The sequence below is a fragment of the Globicephala melas genome, chromosome 7 (genome assembly GCF_963455315.2).
Source record: "Globicephala melas chromosome 7, mGloMel1.2, whole genome shotgun sequence".
Taxonomy (NCBI): Eukaryota; Metazoa; Chordata; class Mammalia; order Artiodactyla; family Delphinidae; genus Globicephala; species Globicephala melas.
Genome location: NC_083320.1, coordinates 62,745,465 through 62,772,610, shown reverse-complemented (window position 1 = coordinate 62,772,610; position 27,146 = coordinate 62,745,465). Strand labels below are relative to the sequence as shown.

At 41.8% G+C, this 27,146-nt stretch overlaps 1 protein-coding gene across 3 annotated transcripts in view; it reads right to left on the bottom strand.

Moving 5' to 3' along the window:
• ABCB11 (ATP binding cassette subfamily B member 11) overlaps window positions 1–13,562 on the bottom strand; it is an 83,846-nt gene extending 70,284 nt beyond the window's left edge. For all 3 annotated transcript variants that reach the window (XM_030852482.2, XM_030852486.2, XM_030852479.2), the window contains exons 1-4: window positions 13,487–13,562; window positions 11,978–11,999; window positions 8,950–9,004; window positions 7,937–8,175 (exon numbers count right to left, since the gene is read on the bottom strand). In XM_030852482.2, coding sequence (XP_030708342.1) covers window positions 7,937–8,175; window positions 8,950–9,004; window positions 11,978–11,999; window positions 13,487–13,562 — 392 coding nt within the window. The remainder of the gene's footprint in view (window positions 1–7,936; window positions 8,176–8,949; window positions 9,005–11,977; window positions 12,000–13,486) is intronic.
• Window positions 13,563–27,146: the final 13,584 nt, after the last annotated feature.

Sequence of the window (27,146 nt, the reverse complement as noted above, 5' to 3'; positions counted from 1 at the left end):
TCCCCAGACAGACCTCATGGTATCCACCATAGCAAAGATGCCTACCTCCTTCATTTTTACAGGCAGAGATGCGAGGGTTGTGAAATAATTCATGGGCATTTGTTGGAAGACAGGGGACCCTAGATGGCAGCCCAGAGCTCTGTCCACTGAGGCCCCTTTCACTCATGCTCATCATTAGTGGTAGTGCAATCACAGCTAGAGAAATGTTCTAAAAAGCCAGACAAGTGTCTGGAAAGGCACAGGTAGAGAGATGTGTGCTGTAAATCAGGAGGCTTACTGTTACCTGTCCAGCAATCTTAAGCCAGCTTTTCAACTCCTTCCTCTCTCAGAGTAACACTAGGAGAAATGTGTGTGTCATCTTCCCATAGAGAGAGAAAAACACTTTATTAACCCAGTCTTCATGCTGACCAGAGCCCAGGAATCCTCGCTCCCCAGGACAATTTCTAAATTGTCAAAGAACTTGTGGGAAAGCAAGAAAACTACACAGTATTTTCCCATTACAAGTATCACACTGTGACACAGGGTTTGGAACTGGCAGGGGCAGGGAGGGGAGAAAAAATGATTCTGAAATCACTTTCAGGAAATAAGAAATTTTATCATTAAAAAATTAACATATTGGTTGTTGATATACCCGATCCTCAGGGATAAGCTAGATGATGTCCATTTCTTTAGAGAATCAGAAAGTAGCATCTTTAGCCTAGATGCTCTCAGTCTACCAGCTTTCTATCAGATCTTCCTTTTGTGACCCAAGCTTGAATTGTTCTCTCCCTCTACTGAACTCAGACCAAGTATTTAAGTATAATTTATTTAACTCAGAACGAACTATTATTCCATGGCAGATTTTATTGCCATCTTGCACTATTATTCAATATTTTTATTGAATATATTTATATCGAGTATATTCATGTTTCTCTTGCTAGTAAATTGCAAGCTACTTGACAGCAAAGACTAGGTAAGCTGCTTGCTCTCACTCCCGAAGCCTGGTACAATACCTTACACATTAAGTAGGTACTCAGTGAATGTTTCTTGACTTTTCTTTCACTTGCAAAACACTAATGAGGAAGGGAAACAACTGCCTTGGTCAACCCCTCTGACAATCTCCAAACCAGCTAATATGTCTGTGTTCATCACATTCCCAGTCTTTCATGATGATTTAAGGGAACCCCCAGAATGAAAAAGATCTAGAAAGTCATAAACTTGTATACAAGTATCCATGATCAGAGGCCCTTACAAAAGCTAAGTATCTTTTTTTTTTTTTGCGGTACGCGGGCCTCTCACTGTTGTGGCCTCTCCCGTTGCGGAGCACAGGCTCCGGACGCGCAGGCTCAGCGGCCATGGCTCACGGGCCCAGCCACTCCGCGGCATGTGGGATCTTCCCGGACCGGGGCACGAACCTGTGTCCCCTGCATCGGCAGGCGGACTCTCAACCACTGCGCCACCAGGGAAGCCCAAGCTAAGTATCTTTGTATAGACTGTATAATGCAGTATTTATGAGTAAAGACTTCTAATGTATAAATGAGTGCATAATATATATGCTATTGATACTATGTATAAAATAGATAACTGATGAGAACCTACTGTATAGCATGGGGAACTCCACTCAGTGCTTGGCGGTGACCTAAATGGGAAGGAAATCCTAAAAAGAGGGGATATACGTATACGTATAGCTGATTCACTTTGCTGTACAGTAGAAACTAACACAACATTGTACAGCAACTATACTCCAATTAAAATTTTTTTTAAATAAATAACTGAGTGCATACTCTTGGTTTCTGTTTGTGAAATAAAATTTGGGTGTCCAAAAACAGAAAACTATGAGCATTTGTCAAAAAGTTTTCCTTAGATTCCTTGTGGTGCATTTATTTTACAGACACTGTAAGCAGAGGTGAGAGTGCCTGTCGTGAAAAACGCAGCTGCCAGTCATGAATGAATGTACTCGACTAAGAGCTCTGAGCACTGACCCAGCTGTGGGATTTACTGGAGCAAAGTTCAGGAACACTACATCACTGTCGGGGGGTGTGGATAGGACATGTGTAGTTTGTGATTGTTTTCACTCCTGAGGTACCCCAGAGATGAATGGTTAACTCTCTTCTATTTGATTCTGGGAAGAAATCATTAGAGTCATTAGAGTTTTAAAGACTACTTGGGAATATTTCTGGGACAACAGAGCAAACCTATCAGAAAAACTGATAGGAAGGAAAAGGGGACGTCAACTTGGTTCCTTTGACTGCATATCAGACTTCATCATCTGCATAGTGGAAAGCTCTTGTGGTTATAAAATCCTAATAAGGATTCTATAAAGTTTACAGGTTATTTGGACCACAGACTGTCTTTCTTTTCAACAAAAAGAAAAACAAAACAAAATTGATACATGCCTACTTGGATAAATTAAGATTCCCCTGACGCATTTGTTGAAGAGAGAAGAGGGGAGAGAAATGACAATTAGAGGGAAAAGGTAAAAGATATTTAACAACGATATGAGGTCTTTATGACAAGGTGCATTGCCTCACCAGGAGCGCTCCTTTCAATGGTTCTGATGCCCTGTAGACCCAGTAGCATTGACACCTTAGAGTACATATCAGTGTCAACCCAAACTGGCAGAAATGTGTCCATATCCTACTTCCAAAATGTTGAAAGGTCCATGTTCATTAATGCATGGGACATTGACCTATGGACAAATGGTTTATCACTGGGTAAAGTTGCTTTATAGAATACCCACACACTAGGGTAGCATATTGCCAGAATGGCTAATGCAATTGTGAGAAATATTACAGAGACATTATATATGCCCTTTATCTAGTTTTCCCCCAATGGTAACATCTTGCAAAACTATAGGACAATATCACAACCAGGATGTTGACACCGATACAATGAAGAGCAGAATATTCTCATGATTCAAAGATTCCTCTTGTTGCCCTTTGATATATACACATACTTCCATCTTTCTCACATTTCTGGAGGCCAGAGGTCTGAAATCAGCTTCACTGGGTTGAAATTCAGGTGCTGACGGGGTTGTACTTTCTCCAAAGGCTCTAGGGAAGAATTTGTTTCTTCCCTCTTCCAGCTTCTGGTAGCTACTGGCATCCCTGAGCTTGGGACATCACTTCAAACTCCTCTTTGATAGTCACCTTGCCTCTTTTTTTCTCTATATAGTCAAATCTCCCTCCGCCTCTTTTTAGTAACTGTCCCTTTAAAAAATACTAGTGATTGCATTTAGGGCCCATCTGGGTAATCCAGTGTAATCTCCCCCAACCCAAGATCTTTAAGTTAATCACACCTGCATAGACTCTTTTTTCCATACAAGGTAACATTTGCAGATTCCAGGGATATCCTACATATTTTGGGGGGCCATTATTCAGCCTACTGGAGCTACAGTCAAAATATAGATACTGGGGCTTCCCTGGTGGAACAGTGGTTAAGAATCCGCCTGCCAGTGCAGGGTACACGGGTTTGAGCCCTGGTCCGGGAAGATCTCACATGCCACGGAGCAACTAAGCCCATGTGCCACAACTACTGAGCCTGCACTCTAGAGCCTGCGTGCCACAGCTACTGAAGCCCACTGCGCCTAGAGCCCATGCTCTGCAACAAGAGAAGCCACGGCAATGAGAAACCTGGGCACCGTAACGAAGAGTAGTCCCCCGCTCAACACAACTAGAGAAAGCCCGCACGCAGTAACGAAGACCCAATGCAATCAAAAATAAATAAATTAATTAATTTTTAAAAATATAGATACTATTAAGTGTTGGTAAGAATGTGAAGAAATTGGAAGCCTCACACATGTTAGTGGGAATGTAAAATGATACAGCCACTTTGAAAACAGTCTGGAAGTTCTGCAAATGGTTAAACATTTATTTATCACATGACCCAGAAATTCCACTCCTAGGTATATACTCAAGAGAATTGAAAACATATGTCCACAGGAAACCTTGTACATAAATGTCCATAGCAGCATCATTTGTAATAACCAAAAAGAGGAAGCAACTCAAATGTCCATCAACTGATGAATGGATAAATCCACTCATTATATCCACACTATAAATGTATTATATCCATACAATGAAATATTATTCATCAATAAAAAGAAATGAAGTATGATTCATGCTACAACGTGGATGAACCTTGGAAACATTAGGTTAAGTCAAAGAAGCTAGTCACAAAGGACCACATATTATATGATTCCATTTTCATGAAATGTCCAAAATAGGCAAATCTACAGAGACAGAAAGTAGATTAGTGGTTGTCTAGGGCTGAGGGGGGATGGGCAATTGGGGAGTGAAATTTAAGGGATATGGGGTAGGGGGGTTGTGTGCTAATAAAAATGTTCTAAAATTGATTGTGGTGATGAATGCACAGCTCTATGGATATACTAAAAACTATTGAGTTTTATACTTTAAGTGGGTGAATTTTATGGTATGTGTATTGTATCTCAATAAAGCTATTTTTCAAAGTACAATGTCTTACAGTGTCTAACTTCAAAATAGTACTTGAGTGCATAAGCTAAATGTACATTGCTAAGAAAATAGACTGAAATCCAAGAGAAAGTACAGACTTGGATTTTTGCATCGATGCATCCATATGTGGGGCAGGTAAGGACACAAACTTCCCAATGGCTGTGGTAGTGAGCCTCCAAGGAGCCCTTGATTGTTTTTGTCTCCTGGTATTCACACTCTTGTGTAATCCTCACCAAAATTATACCAGGGCTGGTCTGTGTGACCAACAGAAAATGGCAGAAATGATAGTATGTCACTTCCACAATTAAGTTACAAGACATTGTAGCCTCCATTTGAGCGTCTACACTTTAACTGGATAAAAAAAAGAAAAGTATGGGGCTTCCCTGGTGGTGCAGTGGTTAAGAATCCGCCTGCCAATGCAGGGGACACAGGTTCGAGCCCTGGCGTGGGAAGATCTCACATGCCATGGAGCAACTAAGCCCGTGCAACCACAACTACTGAGCCTGTGCTCTAGAGCTCGTGTGCCACAACTACTGAGCCCACGTGCCACAACTACTGAAGCCGATGTGCCTAGGGCCCATGCTCCACAACAAGAGAAGCCACTGCAATGAGAAACCCACACACCGCAACGAAGAGTGGCCCCTGGCTCGCTGCAACCAGAGAAAGCCCACGCACAGCAACAAAGACCCAACACAGCCAGAAAGAAAGAAAGAAAGAATTTCCTTCTTTCTTCTTCTTTCATTCTGTTACCTTGTTATTTGACTATTCTGAGCAAATAAATTCTGAGAAGCTAATCAGGAGGCCTAACGTTCTGTAATCCTTTTTAGCCTTATTCACCAAGAGCCATTTGGAAGGAGGCTCCAGCCTAAAATTCCATCCAATGGATTACAATTGATATGTGGAAACCAATACAATGAAAGAGAAAATCCAGCTCCTACATTATACATGCATGCTTATGTTGATAAAATCATTGAGTTGCCTTGTATAGTTCAAGACCAACACACCAATTATAATAGGTGGAGACATTGTACTTTTAATGATATACTTTTTCCAAGAAAGAAAGTTGTGAAAGAGTTGGGTAATTTTGGAGGCATGTTTACTACTTACAGGTAAGAAAATGTCCCCTCCCTCTCTTCTGTCCCACCCAAGTCCATTTTCACAGTGATCTTACCACACGAAATCTAAACGTTTATTCAGAAGTGCACAAACAGTATTCACGTCAATGACCACAATAGCTCACGATTAAAATATTTAACTCGTCAATGGAGTTCCTGGTAAAGGAAAGGCCTAAGAAAGGTGTGGTCTACACAATCAAATATCTATTTACATGTTTGGTATCATGTGAATTCAGCCAAAGCCAAGGAATTTCTGAAAACCCCTATTTGCTCTGAATTATTTGCTCACTCTCAAGTATAGGACCCAGTAAAAATGAACAAAGTAATGGGTAGCCACGGTGAATTCCTTTCTAATGGATGCCAGTGATGCAGATGTTAAAGGCAGATTCATTCTTTAGTTCATCTAATAAATATTTATGAGCATTTGAGACAAAATATGTCTCAAATTTTGGTCCCTCTAACATTTATTTCCAATTTTTAAGACATAACAGGATATACTTTCAGGAATTTTCCCTTGAAGAATTTATCTTCATGCGTTATTAATGATTGGGGTCAATTTACATCATACATAAGTCTGAATGGATTTTTTTCAAAGGGGGAAAACGGATTAGCTTACATTTTGTAGTCATACCACTCTGTAAAAATCGTTCAATTCTGTTCCCCAACATAAATGAAAGACTTAAAAGACTGTCATTGGGAATTCCCTGGCTGTCCAGTGGTTAGAACTCTGCGCTTTCACTGCTGAGGGCTCGGGTTCGATCCCTGGTTGGGGAACTAAGATCCTGCAAGCCACGTGGTACAGCCAAAATAATAATAATAATAATAATACTGTCACTGAAGACAGTCTCTCTTTTATGCAAATTGTTCTGAGTGTTACTTCCAAATTTAGAAGAGAAATATACATATTTAGACATTGGAAATTTATTTCTTATGAGTAGGCTTATTATTTGTTAAGTCTAATTCTGCACATTGTATGTTATCCTGTACTTTCCTGTCAAGTGCTAACCAGTTTATAACTACATACTTATTTGCATGGTCGTTGATTTCATTATGGTCTCACCAACTAGACCCAAGCTCCACAAATACAAGGACCATGATTCATAAGGTACCACTGAATCCATGATGCTTACACATTTTCCTGGTACATAATTGGTGTTCCAAAAATTTTGGTTAAATTAGTAAATGAATGAAAGACGCTAACAACAAATAATATTATGGAAGAACATCAGTGATTTAGAAGGATTTGTCATAATCCGGAATCAAGTCTGTAGAAAAATTTTTAAATGAAGGAGAAAAATATAAATTCACTTGGGGGTGCCATTCCAAGTGTCTTCCTAGCTAGGATGTGCCCTGCCCTTGGTTCTTGAACCTGAGTGGCTTCATACGTGCAAATGAGCTTGTTCTGGCCCTGAGGCAGCATGAGGCAGGCTGTAAATTCCATGCTATGACAGTGAATCAACTCTGTAATCAGACTCACTGATTACAAGGCAGCCTGTCAGGCTTATCACAGACAGAACAGGAGCATGGTGAGCTCTGGTTAATTCTGCATGGCTGTCTTCTATTCATAGCACCACATCACTCTTCCACAGAAACTTAACTGCTAACTGAGACCAACCGCCCCTATTCCAAGTCCTAGAGCACAGGAATGATGAAATTCCCATTGCAGAGAGAAGGCTGGGGATCAAGTGAGTCATCTGGCGTGGCCACAGCAGCTGAGGAACAGAAGGGAGGAGAGGAAGGAAGGAAGGAAGGAAGGAAGGAAGGAAGGAAGGAAGGAAGAAAGAAAGAAAGAAAGAAAGAAAGAAAGAAAGAAAGAAAGAAAGAAAGAAAGAAAGAAAGAAAGAGAAAGAAAGAAAGAAAGAAAGAAAGAAAGAAAGAAAGAAAGAAAGAAAGAAAGAAAGAAAGAAAGAAAGGAAGAAAGGAAGGATGGAAGGAAGGAAGGAAGAAAAGAGGGAGGGAGGGAGGGAGGGAGGGAGGGAGGAGGAAACAGGAAAGAGGAAAAAGGAAGTCTTGGATATGAGACATGACAAGGACTCAAGTAAAATTCATGGGTCATCCTCCAACTGCATCAAGTATTGGTAGTGTCATCCTCAAGCCTGTGGTCTACAAAGTGGTGAAATCTGGGTGATGTATTTAATGAGCAATTTCCAGTTCTGGGTTTTGCTGTTGTTGTTATTAAGCTTTAAAAATCCGGTAGGACAGGAAGAACTTCAGGGCAGAGTAATTTATAGAAATAAGGGTAAATTTATGTTTCTTTTTGCTCTGTGTTAGACACCACTCCAGCTCAGTCCATCAGGTTCTCTTCACACATTTTGAATTACAATCTAAGATACAAGCCAAAAAAGTGAAAAGTAAAAAATAGCAGCCTACCCACAGCGCGTTCCATTTGTCACGTTCTGGTAGAGGGAGCTGTTGGTCCATACTATCGTGTTATTCACACATGCTTTTCCAGGGATCTTGAGTTCTTGTAATTCCATGTCATACTCAATAGAAACATCTGTCATTGTGCCAAAAATCAGTAGGACGCCTGGATAGGCTACTCCATGGAGAAATGCACATAAACTTCCCACAGACATCAGCCAAATGTCAGTCTTTGAAGAAAATCGAAACTTGAAAAACAAAGGATTCAGAGATCATCTATGGGTGAAAAGCAGGAGAGGTAGGAGGACTATTTAATTTTAGTTACTAGATTCTGATAAATAGTATTCAACACCAAGTCTTAAGGGAATCATCTTAATCGAAAGGTAGAGTTCTCACTAATATTGAAATAAACGGTATGTCGATTATCTAAATCATTAGACTCTTACATTGTTAGTTCATGTTATCTCTTTCCTAGTCTCTTAATTCATTCTCTTTATCTCAGGAGCTGACTTTAGTTCTTAGATATTCATTCCCAGCTTAAGGGGGAAACAATCACTGGCACAGATGCTATTGCCATGTAGATATTCTGTGTGGGTTATTCAGCAATTGTATAAATTGGCTCCCAGAACGGATACTGACAATGAAGAGTGCCTGTTTGTGCCCAGAAATGCCTCCACTCTGCAAATTTGAGAAAAATACCTACACTATGGAATTTCTAAAGACGTCATAAGAATAAGTATACATGATGTGATTACTATGATAATTTTCCTTACTAAAATGATAATTAGGGGTTTAGAGATTATCTTCTACAACACTTTTATGACCTACCAGATAGAATTTGTGTGTTTAATCAGCAATAAATTTCTAATTGCTATTCAACATGTTATCACGTAGACAGTTTATGACTGAAAAAGTGATCATTGTAGTTAAAAAACCTGCCAATGTGACTATAACATTTCCTCCGCCACTTGAACAACTCACAGTGGCAAAACCTGTGCCATAAATCAGCACAGCTTTATTACCAATTGAAAGAAGCCAATTTGACTGCTGCCACCTTTCTTCTTCTTATCTTCTAACCTGAGGAGGAAAACACAGGGGTTTAAAGACCATCCTTTCCAAAACAATGAGAAATTCTTCCTATATGGTGATTTTATGAGTCATTCTTTAGTAAGAAAGAAAGCCCCCACTAGCTGTGAAATTCTTTCCAAAACTGGTATCTTAAAAACTAACCAGGGGGCTTCCCTGGTGGCCCAGTGGTTAAGAATCCGCCTGCCAATGTGGGAGACATGGGTTCGAGCCCTGGTCCGGGAAGATCCCACATGCCGCGGAGCAACTAAGCCCATGCACCACAACTACTGAGCCTGCGCTCTAGAGCCTGTGAGCCACAACTACTGAGCCCATGTGCCACAACTACTGAGCCTGCACTCTAGAGCCTTCGAGCCACAGCTACTGAAGCCCGCGAGCTGAGACCCTGTGTTCCGCAACAAGAGAAGCCACCATAATGAGAAGCCCGTGCACTGCAACGAAGACCCAACGCAGCCAAAAATAAATAAATAAATTTATTTTTAAAAAACTAAAACAAAAACTACCAACAATGACCTACTGTATAGCACAGGGAATTCTGCTCAATATTCTGTAATGGCCTAAATGGGAAAAGAATTTGAAAAGGAATAGATACATTTATAAGTATAGCTGAACCACTTTGTTGTGAAACTAGCACAGCATTGTTAATCAACTATACTCCAATATAAAATAAAAAAAATTTTTAAACTGGCTATTACTTTCAGATTTACCTCTTCTAGAGATTTCAGTATAGCTGTATCTCTTGTTCAGTAGAGATTCACTGAGGTCTTTCTGAGAGGTGCTAAGAAAAAATTAAAAGTACTCTGTACTCCCTGTTACAGTAGCAAATAACTATTGGACCTCAGCTTTGAATCTCGGCCTCTTTCTACCTACATTTCCCTATAAGTTGAGGTGGTTGGTTATCTGATTTATAGCTTCCTTCTCGCACTTAAAAATTTTACAACTACATTAAATATGACAAAAAATTTTAAAAAAACTCGCATACTTCCCATAAACTCATATTTACTTATTATTTCTTATTCATTTTATTGCTCATAAAATTGTACTCAACCCATCCTTGAACTTTTCAACTCCAGGGATCTCCACTTCACCTGAGTCATCCATTCACGAATATACCCCAGGTCTTGTTTTCACCAGGAACTAGTCTACTCTATCGGCTCTTTGGGACTGAGCATGCATCTTGTTTTCTCACTTCCTTCCTCCTTCTATACCTATTTGTCATCTCAGTTGAGACCCGCAGTCCTTTAAACTCTCCATTTACTTACAATCACTAAACCCCATCAAGATGTTGCTTCCTTACTCAGGCATCCTAAGTCCCACTGCTGGCCATTTGGACCACACTTTCACCATCATCCTCAATCCTTTTCCCCAAATCCATCCTTGGAAACCCCACCTCTGCATTCAGCTAGCTGTTCCCCCATCTCTTCCTGAAGCCAGGCTGCTGGGCCTGCTAGAGACAACCTCTCCACCATCTGAAAGGTGCTGCACATGCTGTGCTTAGCACTTGGCTGCCCTAAGCTTCCCTTCCAGCTCAGAGTAGAATCACAGATCCTTGCTGACACATCCACAGCCCTCCGTGGTCTGGCCAGTTGACTCTCTGACCTTGTTTTCTCCTACTTCACTCCAATTTTCACCACCCGAGCCACCTGGCCTCTTTGCTGACTTTTGTCCATGCCAAATTTGTTCCCACCTCTGGGTGTTTGCACTTGCTACTTCCTCTCACCAAAATGCTCTTTCTTCAGATATCTGCATGGCCAACTCCCTCACCTCCTTCATACCTTCTCTCCAAAGTCACCTTCTCAATGGAACCTTCCATGGCCAAAGTCTTTAAAGTTTCAACTCTCCCCTACATCATTTCAAATCTCCATTTCCTTGTTTACTTGTTTCTTCTTAGAAAGGGAGTGATAAATTATCACTAGCTCCCATGCTATATATTTTATTTATTTATAGTGTTTATTATGTATCCTTCATTAAGGGAGGGAGCTCTTCAAGGGCATGTGAGTTCCTCAAGGACAGAGATTTTTGCCTACTTTGTTCTTTTCTATATCCTCAGCACCTAAGCCCAGTAGGTCCTCAATTAATATTTGTGAAATGAATGAATGAATGAATGAGTATGGTCTCCAACCTCAGCTCAACCCACAGCACTGTACTTCATCCCTCTACAGATTGTTCCCATTCCCCTCAGCAGCTTTATCAAATTTTCACTGTCATCTTCTCATCCTACGTTACCACACTTATCAGGAGAAAGGTTCGTATCCTCTAAAAACCAAAGCACTCAGTCAGCTTTCCTGCTCATCCTCATTGCAGCTCATTCATCAGCATCCATCCCCTCTTCCATCTCTTTCCCACCCCGTGAGAAAGAATGGTTATTCTGCACCCAGCTGACCCTACCTTCCAAGTCCAAAGCTAATGTTACCACAACTACCACCTCCCTCTGCCATGAATTACTTAAAATGTCTTAAATACCTTCAACCTCTCCCTTTCCACCACCTCTATTTCAGAAACTTAGCTGGTACCTCCTTGTTTTCTAAATTAGACTCCTTTAATTCTGCCCTCATGCCGAGTATGATGAAGTGGCATTTGTTTTATAAGAGAATTTAAACTCTTAAAGAGAAACATCTAATAATTACATTTTAGGTTTCTACTATTTGCTTTTGGGAAGAATTGGGCTTTCTTCTCTGTGCCCATGAAATCATACTTGTCCAATTTTTCCTCTGCTCATTTAGGTCAGAAATTCTGTGGTGTTCCTGGACATACAAGGGAGATTTGGGCCTAATCCAGAAGGAATATTCCCAAAGGTTTTTGAAATCAAATTACAGTAATGTTTTAAAGAGATAAAGAATGGATTATATATACCATTTTGTAGGCAGTGCAATGTGTGAAAAATATTGCTTCTGCTTTGTGCCTTTTATGGGAATATTAGGAAATTATTTTGAAGATGTGATGCATTGTTGAGTAGTCACTTACTTTGATTTCTTATCATTGTCATCTGTCAGGATAAAAACAATACATAAAGCAGTTAATAATAATGACAAAATGAAACATAGTCATTAACAATTTTGCTCTGGAAAACCATTTCTATAATTACTTTTATTCATGGAGTAATGCAAAATAATTATTTGCTTTTTCATCTCTCTCTCTCCATATTATAGAAGACATTTTTTTCACATTCAGGACTGCTGCCTTGACTACGTTTCTTGACTTTTCTCCAGAAAATGAAATCTTTTTACCTTCTGGATGTCAACTAAAGACCAACATTTCTAAATTAGCTAAAGAAAGTCTGATTTTTTGAACTACCAAATAAAATGAATATTTATTTCTTGTTTGGTTCTTTATAAACATCAGAATTTGTCTACTTAAAATGCGGACCACAAATCAACTAAACAATAAGATATCATTGACACCCCCATGCCAGCAGAAGCCATAGGATTTAGCCACATACTATTTTCCCCAGCATAGGTCCGAGCAGACGGAGGGGAGGAGGTGAAAGTGGGCGCTCAGGGTCCTGAGTGTAGGGAAACCACAAGGAAAGGAACCCGAGGTGCTAATGCCAACCATTGTCATAGGACAGCACATCCTGGTTCCCCTGGCATTTAAATTTCATGTCATTTCATTTCATTAAGAGTAAAGACGTGGGGCTTCCCTGGTGGCGCAGTGGTTGAGAGTCCGCCTGCCGATGCAGGGGACACAGGTTCGTGCCCCGGTCCGGGAGGATCCCACAAGCCGCGGAGCGGCTGGGCCCGTGAGCCATGGCCGCTGAGCCTGCGCGTCCGGAGCCTGTGCTCCGCAACGGGAGAGGCCACAACAGTGAGAGGCCCGCGTACCGCAAAAAAAAAAAAAAAAAAAGTAAAGACGCATTACAGTGTAGATAGAGATTAACCTCTTAGGTTTGGGAATCAGAACCAGATTAGGATTACGGCTCCATTAATTATTAGTCACACAATCTTTGCCAAGTTTTCAAAAATGTATCCAACTCTCTGTTTCCTCTTCTATAAAATGTAAAATAATAGGGTTTAAAAAAATAATAATAATAGCTTAGAATCATCTGCCCTCACTACACACCATGTACTAGTGCTACACACAGTACCTCACTCTGGCCAGCAGAGTCTTTGTACTGTTCCTCTCAGGGAGCAACGCTCACTAAACATTTACTACTATAATCAATTATAACAATATACGAATAAAGGTAATAATAATAGCCAGTGCTAGAACAACCCTACTCTACCCAGGGAAGAGATATTTATAGGTGAGATGCTTTCACTCACCCAGGATTTATGCATTCTTACCTAGCACTCTCAGCCATTCCACTAGATGGATTCTAGGGAGAAACACCTAGAGTATGTTAGAAGACCATCCAGTAACAGTTCTACTTATTGCCATTGATTTTTCTCTTCTCCTTAAACCTTCACTAGCTTGTTCCACTTTTGTTCTCACCTCTCTTTGTACAAGAGACAGTAAGAGAAAAAAGCCACTTACATGATCTATCTGACTCAAAACCATGATTGTCCTCTCCAGATTTCTTCACGCTGCGAAGAATTACTGAGTCAGACATGGTAATTGCAGTCCACAGCCAACAACTCTAGAAAATAAAATAAAAGAATCATTGCGATTATTATTTATTTTCTCCTCCTTAACCAAAGTAGCCAAGTGAAAGAATAATTTGGTTCAAGAAATTCTCTTCATTAACAATCTCAGACAAAAGTAGATTTTTTTAATTGGTTAATAACCCCATGAAAGAGTCTAATTATTAGGAAAGATGAACCCGAACCATTGATTATGACTTTCTCTGGTTGCTGGATGGATAGTTGTTTTTTATTTATTTGTTCTTTCTGCTTATCTGTGCTTGCTTGTTTGATTGATTGATTTTTTTAAATGAGTAAAAATAAAAACAACTAGAAGGGCACAGCCAACTGGTGACATTCTTGGGTCAGTAGAGTTGACCAACAACACCCAAATACTGGTGGGTAGGTTTCAGTGCTCCTTTGTAAATGCAGCCCCTAGACCCAGAATATGGAAAGTCCAGCATGGACCAGGAGAACTGCTACCTAATTCATTTTATAACACAAGGATAACCTTGACTTCAAAACAAATAAAAATGTTATAAGAAAAAAAATAGAATTATAATTATTTTTGAAAGTAGAGTTTAGAATGCTAAATATGTTCAATATAATCTAGCAGTTTATGAAAAAAACATAGTGAGCAACATTGATCCCAGAAATGCAATGATTGTGTAATGTAAAAAAATTGGAACATCCTGATAGATGGAGAAAAAGTATTCAGTAAAAATTAATATCCATTCCAGATGTTTAAAAGCCCATAAAATTAGAAAAATCATTCCGTTGCAACCCAATGAATGAATTTGGGTACTGATCAGTGACAAATACTAAAACCATTCATTGAAATACTGGCAAAGATTAAATATCCAATAGTGCAAAGTGTTGTGAAGATATAAAGACATTACACTAAGTTGTCAAATCTCCTTAAGCTTCTCTTAGCCATGACAATTTCTTATAAATTTCTTCTTTCTGATGATCTTGACAGTTTTGAGAAGTACTGAACAGTTATTTTACAGAATGTTCCTGAAATTGGGATTCATCTGCTGTTTTTCTCATGATTAGACAGGAGTTGTGTGTTTTGGGGAGGAAGACCACAGAGATAAAGTACCCTTCTCATTACGTCATATCAAATGTACTATCAAGATGATGGTATCTATCAACATGATTTATACAAAATAAATTTAAAAAAATAAACTCATTATTAAGAAGCAGAGTGAGAGGGACCTCCCTGGTGGTCCAGTGGTTAAGAATCCACCTGCCAATGCAGGGGACACAGGTTCAATCCCTGGTCCAGGAAGATGCCACATGCCATGGGGCACCTAAGCCCGTGTGCCACAATTACTGAGCTCATGCACTGCAACTACTGAAGCCCATGGGCCTAGAGCCAGTGCTCCACAACAAGAGAAGCCACCACAATGAGAAGTCTGCACACCACAACAAAGAGTAGCCCCTGCTCGCCGCAACTAGAGAGAGCCCATGCGCAGCAGTGAAGACCCAGCACAGCCAAAAAAAAAAAAAATGCAGAGTGTGAAACATTAACTATGTAGTTTATGAGGTCAGTTAAAAAAAAAACAAATTCAGAATTCTTTTATCCAACAACAAAATTTCTTTAACATAGCAATATTACATTCAGGCTGCAATGTTTGCTGGTTATAACATTTTTGAAATTTTGACCAAAATTTTTTTTCAAAAAGCAAAGAAAGAAACTCTTTGAAAATGAGAAAATAATAAAACAACATGAACCATAGTTGTAATATTGCATTTCCTAATTTTAAAATGAGACTTGTGTGTGTGTGTGTGTGGTACGCGGGCCTCTCACTGTTGCGGCCTCTCCTGTTGTGGAGCACAGGCTCCAGATGTGCAGGCTCAGGGGCCATGGCTCACGGGCCTAGCTGCTCCACGGCATGTGGGATCTTCCCGGACCAGGGCACGAACCCGTGTCCCCTACATTGGCAGACGGACTCTCAACCACTGTGCCACCAGGGAAGCCCAAAATGAGACATTTTTTAAAACTCCAGTCTCCAATTATTTTTTTTCCTGGCTTAGCTCTTCATTTAAAAAGGTTTCTTTCCACTGGTGTGCAAATATTTGGCAGTGTTTAGAGGCCATTGGCATAGTGTCTTGCTTGTGAACTTTGGAGTTCCACAGATCCCAGTACTGCCTACGGCTTCACTCTATGTTGTTGGATACATTTTTTAACCTTTCTCCAGGCCCCGATTTCTCCATGTTTTAAGTCAATGGAATACTACTCAGCCATGAGAAAGAAGGAAATCCTACCATTTGCAACAACATGGATGGAACTTGAGGACATTATGCTTAGTGAGATAAGCCAGACAAAGAAAGACAAATATTGATGATCTCACTTTTATGTGGAATCTAAAAAAGCTGAACTTGTAGAAACAGAGAGTAGGATGGTGGTTACCAGGGCCCGGGGAGTTGAGGGGAGTTGGGGAGATGTTGTTAAAGGGTACGAACTTGCAACTAGAAGATTAGTAAGTTCTGGAGATCTAATACACAGCACAGTGATGACAGTCAACAATACTGTATTGTGTACTTCAAAACTGCTAAGAGACTAGATCTTAAATGTCCTCACCACAAAAAAGAAATAATAATTATGTGATGTGATAAAGGTACTAGCTAAAGCTACAGTGGTGATCATATTGCAATAAATAAATGTATCAAATCAACATGTTGTATACCTTAAACTGACACAATGTTATATGTCAACTATGTATCAATTAAAAAATTAACTAATTAATTTTTTTGAAGGGTGAATTTGCCCTTTTGCTTTAGCTGGGACATCATCTTTTCCTGCTCTCAGACATCTGCACTTCTGGTTCTTGGGCCTTCAGATTCCAACTGGAACTACACCACTGGCCTCCCTGGGTCTCCAGCTTGCAGATGGCAGATCGTAGGACTTCTCAGCCTGTATAATCACATGACTCATAATAAACCTCTTTCTATGTATCTATATATAATCCTATTCTTTCTGTTCCTTTGCAGAACGCTGACTAATTCAGTTAGTATTCTATGAGATTGTTTATTTCTTATAGGAGAATAACACAGCTTAACTGTGAGTGCCAGGCCAGCAACCAAATATCTGGGACTGTTCTTTTGTTTGTTTTCTTTCTCAACATTCAATGCATCACTCTGGACTTCAGTAGTCCACTCCAAGGAGCTATGTTTTAAAAGACACACTCTCTCCAGTGCTACAGGACATGCATCGGTTGCTCAGTCAGAAACGGAAGCTAGGGGACTTCCCTGGTGCTGTAGTGGTAAAGAATCAGCCTGCCAATGCAGGGGACACGGGTTCTAGCCCTGGTCCGGGAAGATCCCACATGCCACGGAGCAACTAAGCCTGTGCGCCACAACTACTGAGCCTGCACTTTAGAGCCCACGAGCCACAACTACCGAAGCCCGCATGCCACAACTACTGAAGCCCGCGCACCTAGGGCCCATGCTCCACAACAAGAGAAACCACCGCAGTGAGAAGCCCAGGCACTGCAATGAAGAGTAGCCCCCTCTCGCTGCAACTAGAGAAAGCCAGCGTGCACCAACGAAGACCCAACGCAGCCAAAAATAAATAAATAATAAAAAGAGGAAAAAAAGAAACGGAAGCTAGTTGTTGCCTTACCTCTGGTCAATTCCGTGATGACTTTTAAAGGCCATTGTGTTGAAAATGGTAATTACTTGTGTGCACCCACAAAGATAGTAGCAATTTTATAACACTACATTTGGAGAAGTGCAGTGAGATATTAAAATTACTAGAAAGAATAAACGAAGACTTTGCTTGTGGTATTTTCCAGAAAAAAACGATGTTTCCAAAATTAGATGTTAGATGAATGGCCTCATACCATTATAAGTGTACCCTGATGTATCATTAGACCATGTTTTCCCCACTGGTTAATTCCCTTTTTATTAGATGAGATCCTGGGAAATTCTTAGAGCAGATGCTGGAGAACATCTCTGTTAGTCTCTGAAACCTGGAAACAGTGGGAATCTAGATTTCAGTGACAAGCACATTTGTTGTACAGGGTGGTGAGAGCATGTCTCTTCCTCACTTGGTACATTTATGATTTAAGAGTGCAAGCAGATGTCATGTCATCTAATTCTACTCTCTCAGCTATTATCTATAGCATTTAAGCTAACAATTTGTTCTTGAGCTTCCTGAAGCGTGTGAAAGGTACTTGGGTATCATGCATTGCAAGAAGCTTTAATTAGGGTTTCTTAACAATTTACAGTAACAAAATTGTACTTTAACCCACACAGAAGAACTCAGATTTGAAAATAACTTACCAAGCTATTTCCTTTTCACTCTGCCTTTTTATATAGTAAATTATTTTAATCTCTAAAAACTCTCTTTGGGAACAGATTGAGAATTTTCAAGGTCTCCCAGAAAAATTGTCTTTCAATAAACTTAAGAGAATCTAGGAGTTAAAAGTAGGAAATCAAGCTTTCTAAGCACTGAGCAACAGATTTTGGCCACCTAATCATGGAATCCCCCAAGAATTCTGAATCGCCCACGCCAACACCAGTTTCCCCCTCTGCCAAATGGTACGTGGTCTATACCCTGAGTACTACCTGCGCTTCTGTTTAACTCTCCAGGGTCAAAGTTTCTTTTTCTTTGATAAAATGTGTAATCTTATCAACACAGAAATCTACATTAGAGAACAGTCTCCTGACCTTTATTGGTAGTAATAGCAAGGATTTTTCTACCTTAGAACATTAGCAACAGCATTCTGGAAGACAACTGCCGGGGAGGAGAGAGAGTAGACAGAGAGCAGCACCTGGATGGTCGCCCGAGAGAACCTGGGACAGTGAGAGACCTCAGAGAAGGGGCTAAGGGAGCAGCGGCACAGGGGGTTGAGGCTGTCAAAGCTGGAGGAGATACACGTTCTATAGGCCGTGCCAGGAGCAAATCAAAGATCCTGAGGAGGGCTTCCCTGGTGGCGCAGTGGTTGAGAGTCCGCCTGCCGATGCAGGGAACACGGGTTCGTGCCCCAGTCCGGGAAGATCCCACGTGCCACGGAGCGGCTGGGCCCGTGAGCCATGGCCGCTGAGCCTGCGCATCCGGAGACTGTGCTCCGCAACGGGAGAGGCCACAACAGTGAGAGGCCCGCGTACCGCAAAAAAAAAAAGATCCTGAGGACAACACAACATGTCAGAGCCCATCACGGGCCATCACACCAAGGCTTCTAGTGTGACCTCAAGACACCAGCCTGGAGCAACAGATGAGTGGGCTGACCTTCACCAAAAGCTGGGTCAACGCTAGCAACTGGCTGATGATACTGCAGAACAATTGGGAAAGAAAGGAAGGGAGGGAGGGAAGAAGGAAGGAAGGAAGGAAGGAAGCAAGGAGGGAAGGAAGGAACAGGTTGGGGTAAAAACAGTTCTCCCAGTAGCTGGAATCCTTCCAGGCTGAAGGATATGATAATAATCAGGACATTCAACCCACTGCCTGTTTTTGTACATCACGTTTTCTTGGGACACAGTCATGCCCATTTGTTTTCATTTTGCCCTTGGCTGCTTTGGGGCTACAATGGCAGAGTTGAGTTGCTGTGACAGAGACCATTCCCACCTTCCCGCCAATGCCTCAACCTTCACTGTCTAGTTCTTCACAGATATGTTTGCAGACCCCTGCATTATAAAGTCAGTTCAGGACAGCCTGAAGCCCGGGGAGAAATCTTTGGAGAGCTGATTTACCCAACCTAAAAATCTTACGGCACACCAGCCCTCCAACCTTCCCGTCCTCATGGAGCTTACCTTGTGACAGGGCAGGCAGATGACACGTAAGAAGTAAGTAATGTGACTGTGAGTAAAAGACAAGTACAGGCATCCCCTAGACCCTCAAGCAGGGCCCTGCCCTTGTCTAGAGAGTAAGGGAAGGCTCTGGAACCAGCACAGTTAGCATGGGACCTTGAACATAGGGAAAGTTAGCCAAGGGAACAGGAGAGAGAAGGCCGTTCCAGGCTCATGCAAAGGCCCAGACTCAAAAGACAATACATAGGTGCAAGGACCCAAGGGTGTCCAGTGAGTCTGAGGGAACGTGGATGGGGCAGCTCTGGAGGATGTGCCACTTCATTCCTCAGGGCCTCATAATCCTTAATGCTGAGGACTTAGGTCCTTATCCCCAGGGCAACTGGGAACTAGTAAGGGCTTTTAGGCAAGAAAAAGATATGATTGTATTTATACTTTCAAAAAACTCAACACTCTGATAAGCCCACGCCCAGAGAAACAGGGAGATCGGGCTGGGAAGGACAGAAATCTCCCAGGCCCAGCAGCAGTGCCCCCTCGTTTACCAAGGTCAGGGGCATATGCAGTTCATTTCACTCCTGGGCAGACAGGCCTGAGGTGACCAAAGGAAACAGGCTGTGTGATGCAAGACAGCCAGGCCAACGGTGCCCAGGCTCTTGTCACTTTAGGACACAGCTTCTCAACTCTACCAGTGTTCTCGGCTTTGAATTTTCTCTGTGGAGATCTGTTCTGCATTCCGGTTCATTTTCTTCCGAATGATATTTTTGAAACACGTTGATCTTGCCTAGACTGAATTCAAGAGGAAGAGGCTGAGATTTTTCCATGTTTAGGCCTCGATGGTAAGGAGGATCTAAATGCGGTAGCAGCCACTGAGGGGCGGGAGGCCAGTCTCGAGGCTGGAACAGCCTCCGGACCTCACATCACACTGTGAATATTGGCTTTAGCTTTTCACTCCTGAAGTCTTCCCCTCTGTAAAACCATTCAAGGCTGCCAGCACCACACTCTCCCCTTCCCTGAGCTGCTCAGAGAGAACTGCACCTGCTCCTGGTGAATTTGGAAGTCCCTTTTGAAGCCACAAATTCCGATTTTTTTTAAAAAAGCCCTTAACAAGTCCTTCACTGCTGACATTTAGGTATGTAGGAAGGGCACCCTGATTATGATCAAACCCAGCAAATGATTTCTTTCTCCAAAGGATCATTAAAGGAGAAAAGAAGTATTGATTTATACCAAGAAGCGAGAAAAATAGAAAAATACTGCCTTGCAGATAAGCAGGTGTGTGTCAACAGTGTGGATACACTGTCCCGGGATAAGATGAAACAGAGGCCCTTCAGCCATGGGGGCTACAGTTGACTGAGAAGGGAAAGAAATACACAGTGATCCTCAAGGGGCAGACGGGTAGGCCTGCTTCACAGGATCGCAAATGAGACGGAGAACTAAGGAACTGCTCTTGAAGAAAACAGGATTTAACACCAAAGTTCCTCCCTGCTCTTCTTGGTCTCTATAGGTGTACTTCTTTCACCTTCATAAAGCAAAGTAAACCTAATACTTGATTCCTGCTAAGGAATTCGGCATTTTCTAGCAATTTCAGTGTCTTTTAAAACCACAGAGTGAGCAGTGTTTTTTTCCTAAATTACTTCCAAATCCACTTCCAGCATTCATCGGCAAATATTTGTCACTGTTACTCTTAGTAGCAGGACACACAAATTATTCAAGGGCTCAACAATCTAGTGGGGGGAAGGGCATGTAAACTGCTAGGCAGGGAGATGGAGGCTTCAAACAGATAATGACAAGAGTGGTACAGGCAGAGTAGGAGGGTAACTAAGTCTGGGGGAGGGGGGCATAAGGTGAGGGTTGGCTGCACACAGAAAGAACCTCTATTAAGAAATAGCCAGTAGGGGCTTCCCTGGTGGCACAGTGGTTAAGAATCCACCTGCCAGCTGCATAGCACAGGGAGATCAGCTCGGTGCTTTGTGACCACCTAGAGGGCTGGGATAGGGAGGGTGGGAGGGAGGGAGACGCAAGAGGGAAGAGATATGGGGATATATGTATACGTATAACTGATTCCCTTTGTTATAAAGTAGAAACTAACACACCATTGTAAAGCAATTATACTCCAATAAAGATGTTAAAAAAAAAAAAGAATCCACCTGCCAATACAGGGGACACGGGTTCGAGCCCTGGTCTGGGAAGATCCCATCCTGCAGAGCAACTAAGCCCGTGCACCACAGCTACTGAGCCTGCACTCTAGAGCCCGTGAGCCACAACTCCTGAGCTCACGTGCCTAGAGCCCGTGCTCTGCAACAAGAGAAGCCACTGCAATGAGAAGCCCGCACACCGCAACCAAGAGTAATGCCCGCTTGCTGCAACTAGAGAAAGCCTGCACGCAGCAACGAAGACCCAACGCAGCCAAAAATAAATAAATAAATAAATGTATTAAAAAAAAGAAATAGCCTGTAAATAAGTTAATACCTTAAAAATTTAGTAATAACCACTATTAAATCCCAATATTGAGTTCTAAGTACAATCATTATAATTTGCTTCCAAAATGTCTAGAAAGCTATTCCCTCCTTCAAAACATTAGAAAAAACGCACTTTATTCCCAGTCTTAAATGTGAATGATATTTGATCAATATGTTCAAATCATCAGCAGCATGTGATTTCTACTGTCTAAGGAAACCGAAAAATGGAAATAAGATTCTAGAATCCAATTTTTCCCCTTCTAGCCATGAATCCAGAGCTTATATTTTCTAGCATCTGAATTATTGAAAACTAGGAGAATGGAGTCGGTATAGTTCTGTATTAAACCAGCAACAGCTTTCTGGGGTAAGATTTGTGGTGGTCAGTGCATACAGAATTGTGCTTTCATAAAGCCAAGTTTAAAAAGTTCAGTAACATTTTTATTTTGCGCTGATTATTCAATCTATTTGCCCATTTGCACCACACACACCCACATACCACACACACGCACACACATTCTCAAGACAATTGATGCATAAAAAAAGTATTACTATAAATGAGATAGCAACAAAGATTTATCTGTATTATATACAATATTATGAAATCATTAATGTATTCTGCAAGTTCCTAGCCAAGCCCTGTAGCATTTTTTATTGCATAACAAGAGGCCAGCCTTTAATGAATCAGAAACACAACACGCCACAAAGTAAGACTTAGAGGAAATGAATTTGCAGAACATAGTCTTCACATGCTCTAGACGGTATACGTCACTTACCTGTGAACGTGAAATTGAAGAAGCCAGAAGAAACAATGGACTCCACTGTGGAGAGTCAAAAAGTTTTCTAACCCGTTCCAACTTCAGTTTTCATCATTGTAAAGCACTGAACAGAATTCAAGCTTTTTCGAGAACACTATCTATTTGCTTAAGGGTCAATGCCCTGAAGGCCAGCCTAAGCAGAGTTCAGTGACATCTGAGGAAAGGTTGAACACCCTCAAAATAATAACCCCAAACACAGAGTGCACTTGGGAATCCCTCTGAGGGTGTCAACAGGCTTTGCAAGTGTTGATTCAGCTTCGAAGGAGAGGTGAGACGCCAGCCGGGGGTGCCCAGCAAGAACACTGTGATTCTGGCCATGTCCAACTCTTCTGTTTCTAGGACATTATTTTTGAAGAGTTGCTTGAAACCATAACAAGGCAGAAAAAAAATACCTTAAAGCTTTTCCTCCTCCATTTAAAAGATCACTCTTGGAAAATCTTTAGGTTGCAGGCGCTGATATTCCTGCCCCAGCCCCAGAGTTTCATGGAGACAGATAATCTCAAAGAACACCTGAAACAGCCTTTTGCTCAAAACTCTGAGTGCTCAGATGACCCTTGTACCCTGGTCTGAACAGTCAATAACCTCAGGCTCTACCCACCAGATGAAGCCCTGTGTAAGTAAAGATTAATGATTTTTTAAAAGGTCCAAATGAACAGAAAACCAAGTCAAATCAGCTTTGTGCTGCCCCCCACATCCGTTCCTCTCTCTTCTTGTTGGTCCTTCCATCTTCTCAAATGCTCTTATTTCTTCTTTCTCTCCCTACCTGAGTGAACCCTTTCCTAAACACTCCTCGCTATGGCCTTCAGCAATGAATAGTAAACACCCAACACTGGTCATCACTTTATTGGGTACCTGACTCAGCTGAAGAGTTTAACTTGTACCACCTTATTTGGACTTCTCAGTAACCGTAGGAGTTAGGTGCTATCATTGTTATTCCCATTTTATAGTAGAAGAAACTGAAGCTCAGAGAGGTGAAATAATCCACCCAAGGTCTTACAACTAGTAGGTCAAGAACCTATGCTCCTGACCACTGTAAGCTAACCCTCTTCCACCCCATGCTCTGAAATGCCGTGGAGGGACCAATGCTTCCCAGTTTGCAGAAAGCAAGATCAAATTAAACAATAAGATCAAATTTTCTCAATTTAAAATTTTTTGGCCATAAGTTTCTCTTTGAAATTCAGCTTCCACTACTGTTTGTCTCTACTGGAACCTATATACAAGATTTCGATAGTTTGTGATTTAGCCCCAAATTTTGTGTTATTATATTTAGATGTTAAAATCTCAATATATCAAGGTCAGCAAAGGCAAGAAAGATTTCTTGATGTTCCCCTATCTAAACTGGTTTGAGAATCCCGGGGGTAGGTTGACTTCTGAGACAATGCAAATATAATAATATTGGGTTTGGCACCAATTAGGACCCAGGAGAAACAACTTGACACAAAACCAAAAAGGCAGCACAGCTGTGGGATTGTACCTTTGATTGGGGGAAGATTCTCAATAGAATTTTGCTAACTTTCTTGTGGTGAAATTGTTGACAATAGCCAAAGGGTGAAAATGCTCAGGAGAAAACTGAGCAGAGCTTCTCACTGGTCCTACTGTCCTAAGACCTCCCTTTGTGGGGCATATAGACCAGGAGGAAGATAGAGCCTGGAGTTTTAGAGCAGGAAACAACGTTGCAGATATTTCATCCACCCTTCAGCTTATAGATGAGAAGTGAGGACAGAGCAGTGACCCCTCCAGAGGCCCTGGGAGGGTTAATGGCATCTTCCTTTGCTCTTTCAACTCTGGCCCCTTGACAGGGTTGGCCCAGGCAGAGTGAATACCGTGTTAATCATTCCTATTTTGTTCCAGCAGTAGGTGTGTTTTCTTTATGGTTTATGGTCTGAAAACAGGTAAGGTCGTGTTCCCTGCTGTCCTCCAGTTAAAACATCAGCTACTGTTTGAGTGCTTACTATGTGCCAAACACTGTTCTATCCTCTGAGTTACAGGAATGAGCAAAACAGATGAGAATCCCTGTCCTCGGGAACCTTATATTCTGGTGGGGGGAGGAGCTAGACAGTAAAAAAATAAAACATATATGTCAGATGGTGATAAATGCTATGGAGGAAAACATTGCAGGAAAGGGATGTGATAGGGAGCATGCGTATGTGTGAATGTGTGTACGTGTGCGTGTGGCAGACAGGGGAGGGGACGGAGAGTGTTGCCATTTTAAATCAGGTGGTTGGAGAAGATGACATGTAAGGAATGACCTGGGATAAGGAAGAAAGTACGTGAGTATCTGGGAAAACAGCAAATGCAAAATCCCTGAAGCAGGGGCACACCTGGTAAGTTTAAGGAACCACAAGAAGTCCGTGTAGCTAGAGTAGAATAAGTGGGCAGAGCAGTAGCAGGCGGTATCATTATGGTGGAAGGAGGGCAGTGGTTCTCAGGCTGTGGCCACTAGACTAGCGGCAGCAGCATCACCTTTTGGAACTGGAAAATCTGGGTCCTACCCAGACCTACTGAATCAGAAACTCTGCGGACGGCCCCCAGCATACTGAAGCTTGAGAAACTCTATCGTAGAGCCTTGGAGGTCACTGTAGACAATTTGGACCATGTTTCAAAATCATACACCAAAATGCCTCAGGGAAGGCCCCAAACCATGAAGACAGAATTCAACCAACAGTTTAAAAAATTATATTGAGGATCATTGTGGGCACTCACTATGGAAGAAAGAAAAGAAGTTACCATTACTTTCATTCCTTGAACCATTTAAGAACAAATTATTGAACATCTATTTGCAAGACACCATGTCAGGTGTTATGCTGATTTCCAACTTGTAAACATTAAGTTAGTGTCCCTGAGAATGTTCAAATCTTAAAGGGAAGATAAGGCTCCACATAAAAAGCAATTAAGGAAAACAAAAAAAGAGGAAACAACATCAAATGTCAAAATGTTCAAAGCGTCTCAAGTATTTAAAATGTGACACATCAGTGGGGACAGGAATCATCAGAGAAAGAGTGTCAGAAGAGGGGAAATTTGAGTTATGTCTCAAAGTAGGAGAAGGTCCAGGTCAGAAATAAAGTGTGAGCAAGGTCATAGAACACATGCAGGCAGCATTGAGAAGGACCAGATGTCTACTGAGAGGAGAGACTAGAAAACGGTGTTTTGTTTGTTGGCAACAGTGGCATCTAGTTTGCTTAAATAGGGAAAGACCGGCAAAGAAGGATTTTGATTCCAGCAGGATGCATTGCAGCCAGTCTAAGACTGGAACTTCAGTCCAGGGAAACTTGCACATGTACAACAATGATGGGCTCTTTTGTTTGGTTATTACCACTTTGAAAAGCAATATAAATTGCAAAAAGCCAACTTGAATCAGTTAACACATAACTGGCTACGTTTTTGTGGTATGGAGATTAATAGAGAGAAAAATGGCTAGATTAGGGCACCCTTGGGTAGCTCTGTGTTTTTTTTTTTTTTTTTTTTTGCTGTACGCGGGCCTCTCACTGTTGTGGCCTCCCCCGTTGTGGAGCGCAGGCTCAGCGGCCATGGCTCACGGGCCCAGCCGCTCCGCGGCATGTGGGATCTTCCCGGACCGGGGCACGAACCCGTGTCCCCTGCATCGGCAGGCGGACTCTCAACCACTGCGCCACCAGGGAAGCCCAGCTTTGTGTTTTTAAAGCCAACTGTGTGGAAGTGTACAATTTCTGTTTTTTCTTTTATTTTTTTGGCTGTGCCATGCAGCTTGCAGGACCTCGGTTCCCCGACCAGGCATCAAACCTGTGCCCCATGCAGTGGAAGTGTGGAGTCCTGACCACTGGACCGCCAGGTAATTCCCCAGAAGGGTAAAATTTCTGTAGTTTAGTTCATTACAGAGGGAGGCAGAATGGTACTGTGAAAAAAGCACAGGTTTATGGAGCCACAAGAACTGGGCTGGTATTCTGGTTCTGCCACTTACTTGCGATGTGATTTAGTTAAGGTAATGAGACTTGTTAATGATACTTGGACTCCTATGAAGTCCAATGGGTCTTGAGTGAAGGAAAATTGGTGGCAGGGGAAGGTGCTCTGCTCCACAAGTCACTCAGGGGCCCAGGCTGACAGAGGTGCCGACATCCTCAACATGTGGCTTTCAAGGTCTCCTTGTACATTGGCATCTAGCCATCACACAAGGGAAGAGAAAATATGGAACATTATGTGTGGACAGTTTCCACAGCCAAACCTGAAAATAAAATCCATCACTTCCACTGCATTCCACTGGCCAGGACTCTGTCACATGGTCACATCTACCTGCCAGAGAGACTGGGAGATGACGTCTAGCTGTGAGCACAGGATATTTGGTTAAAAGCTAGCCAATCTCAAGAGATGGGCTTTGGAATCACAATGATTTGAGTTCACACACTAGCCAAGTGACTTTGGGCAGGTTATTTCATCTCCATTGGCCTTAGTTTCTTCATCTGTAAAATGGGAGTGATGTATAGGGTGATGAAGCCTGTCTGAACTTCCCTGTGCCATAGATCCTGAGCAAATATGCTGCACGTGGGAAAGAAAGTGTTTTGGATCTGGAGGCAGAGTA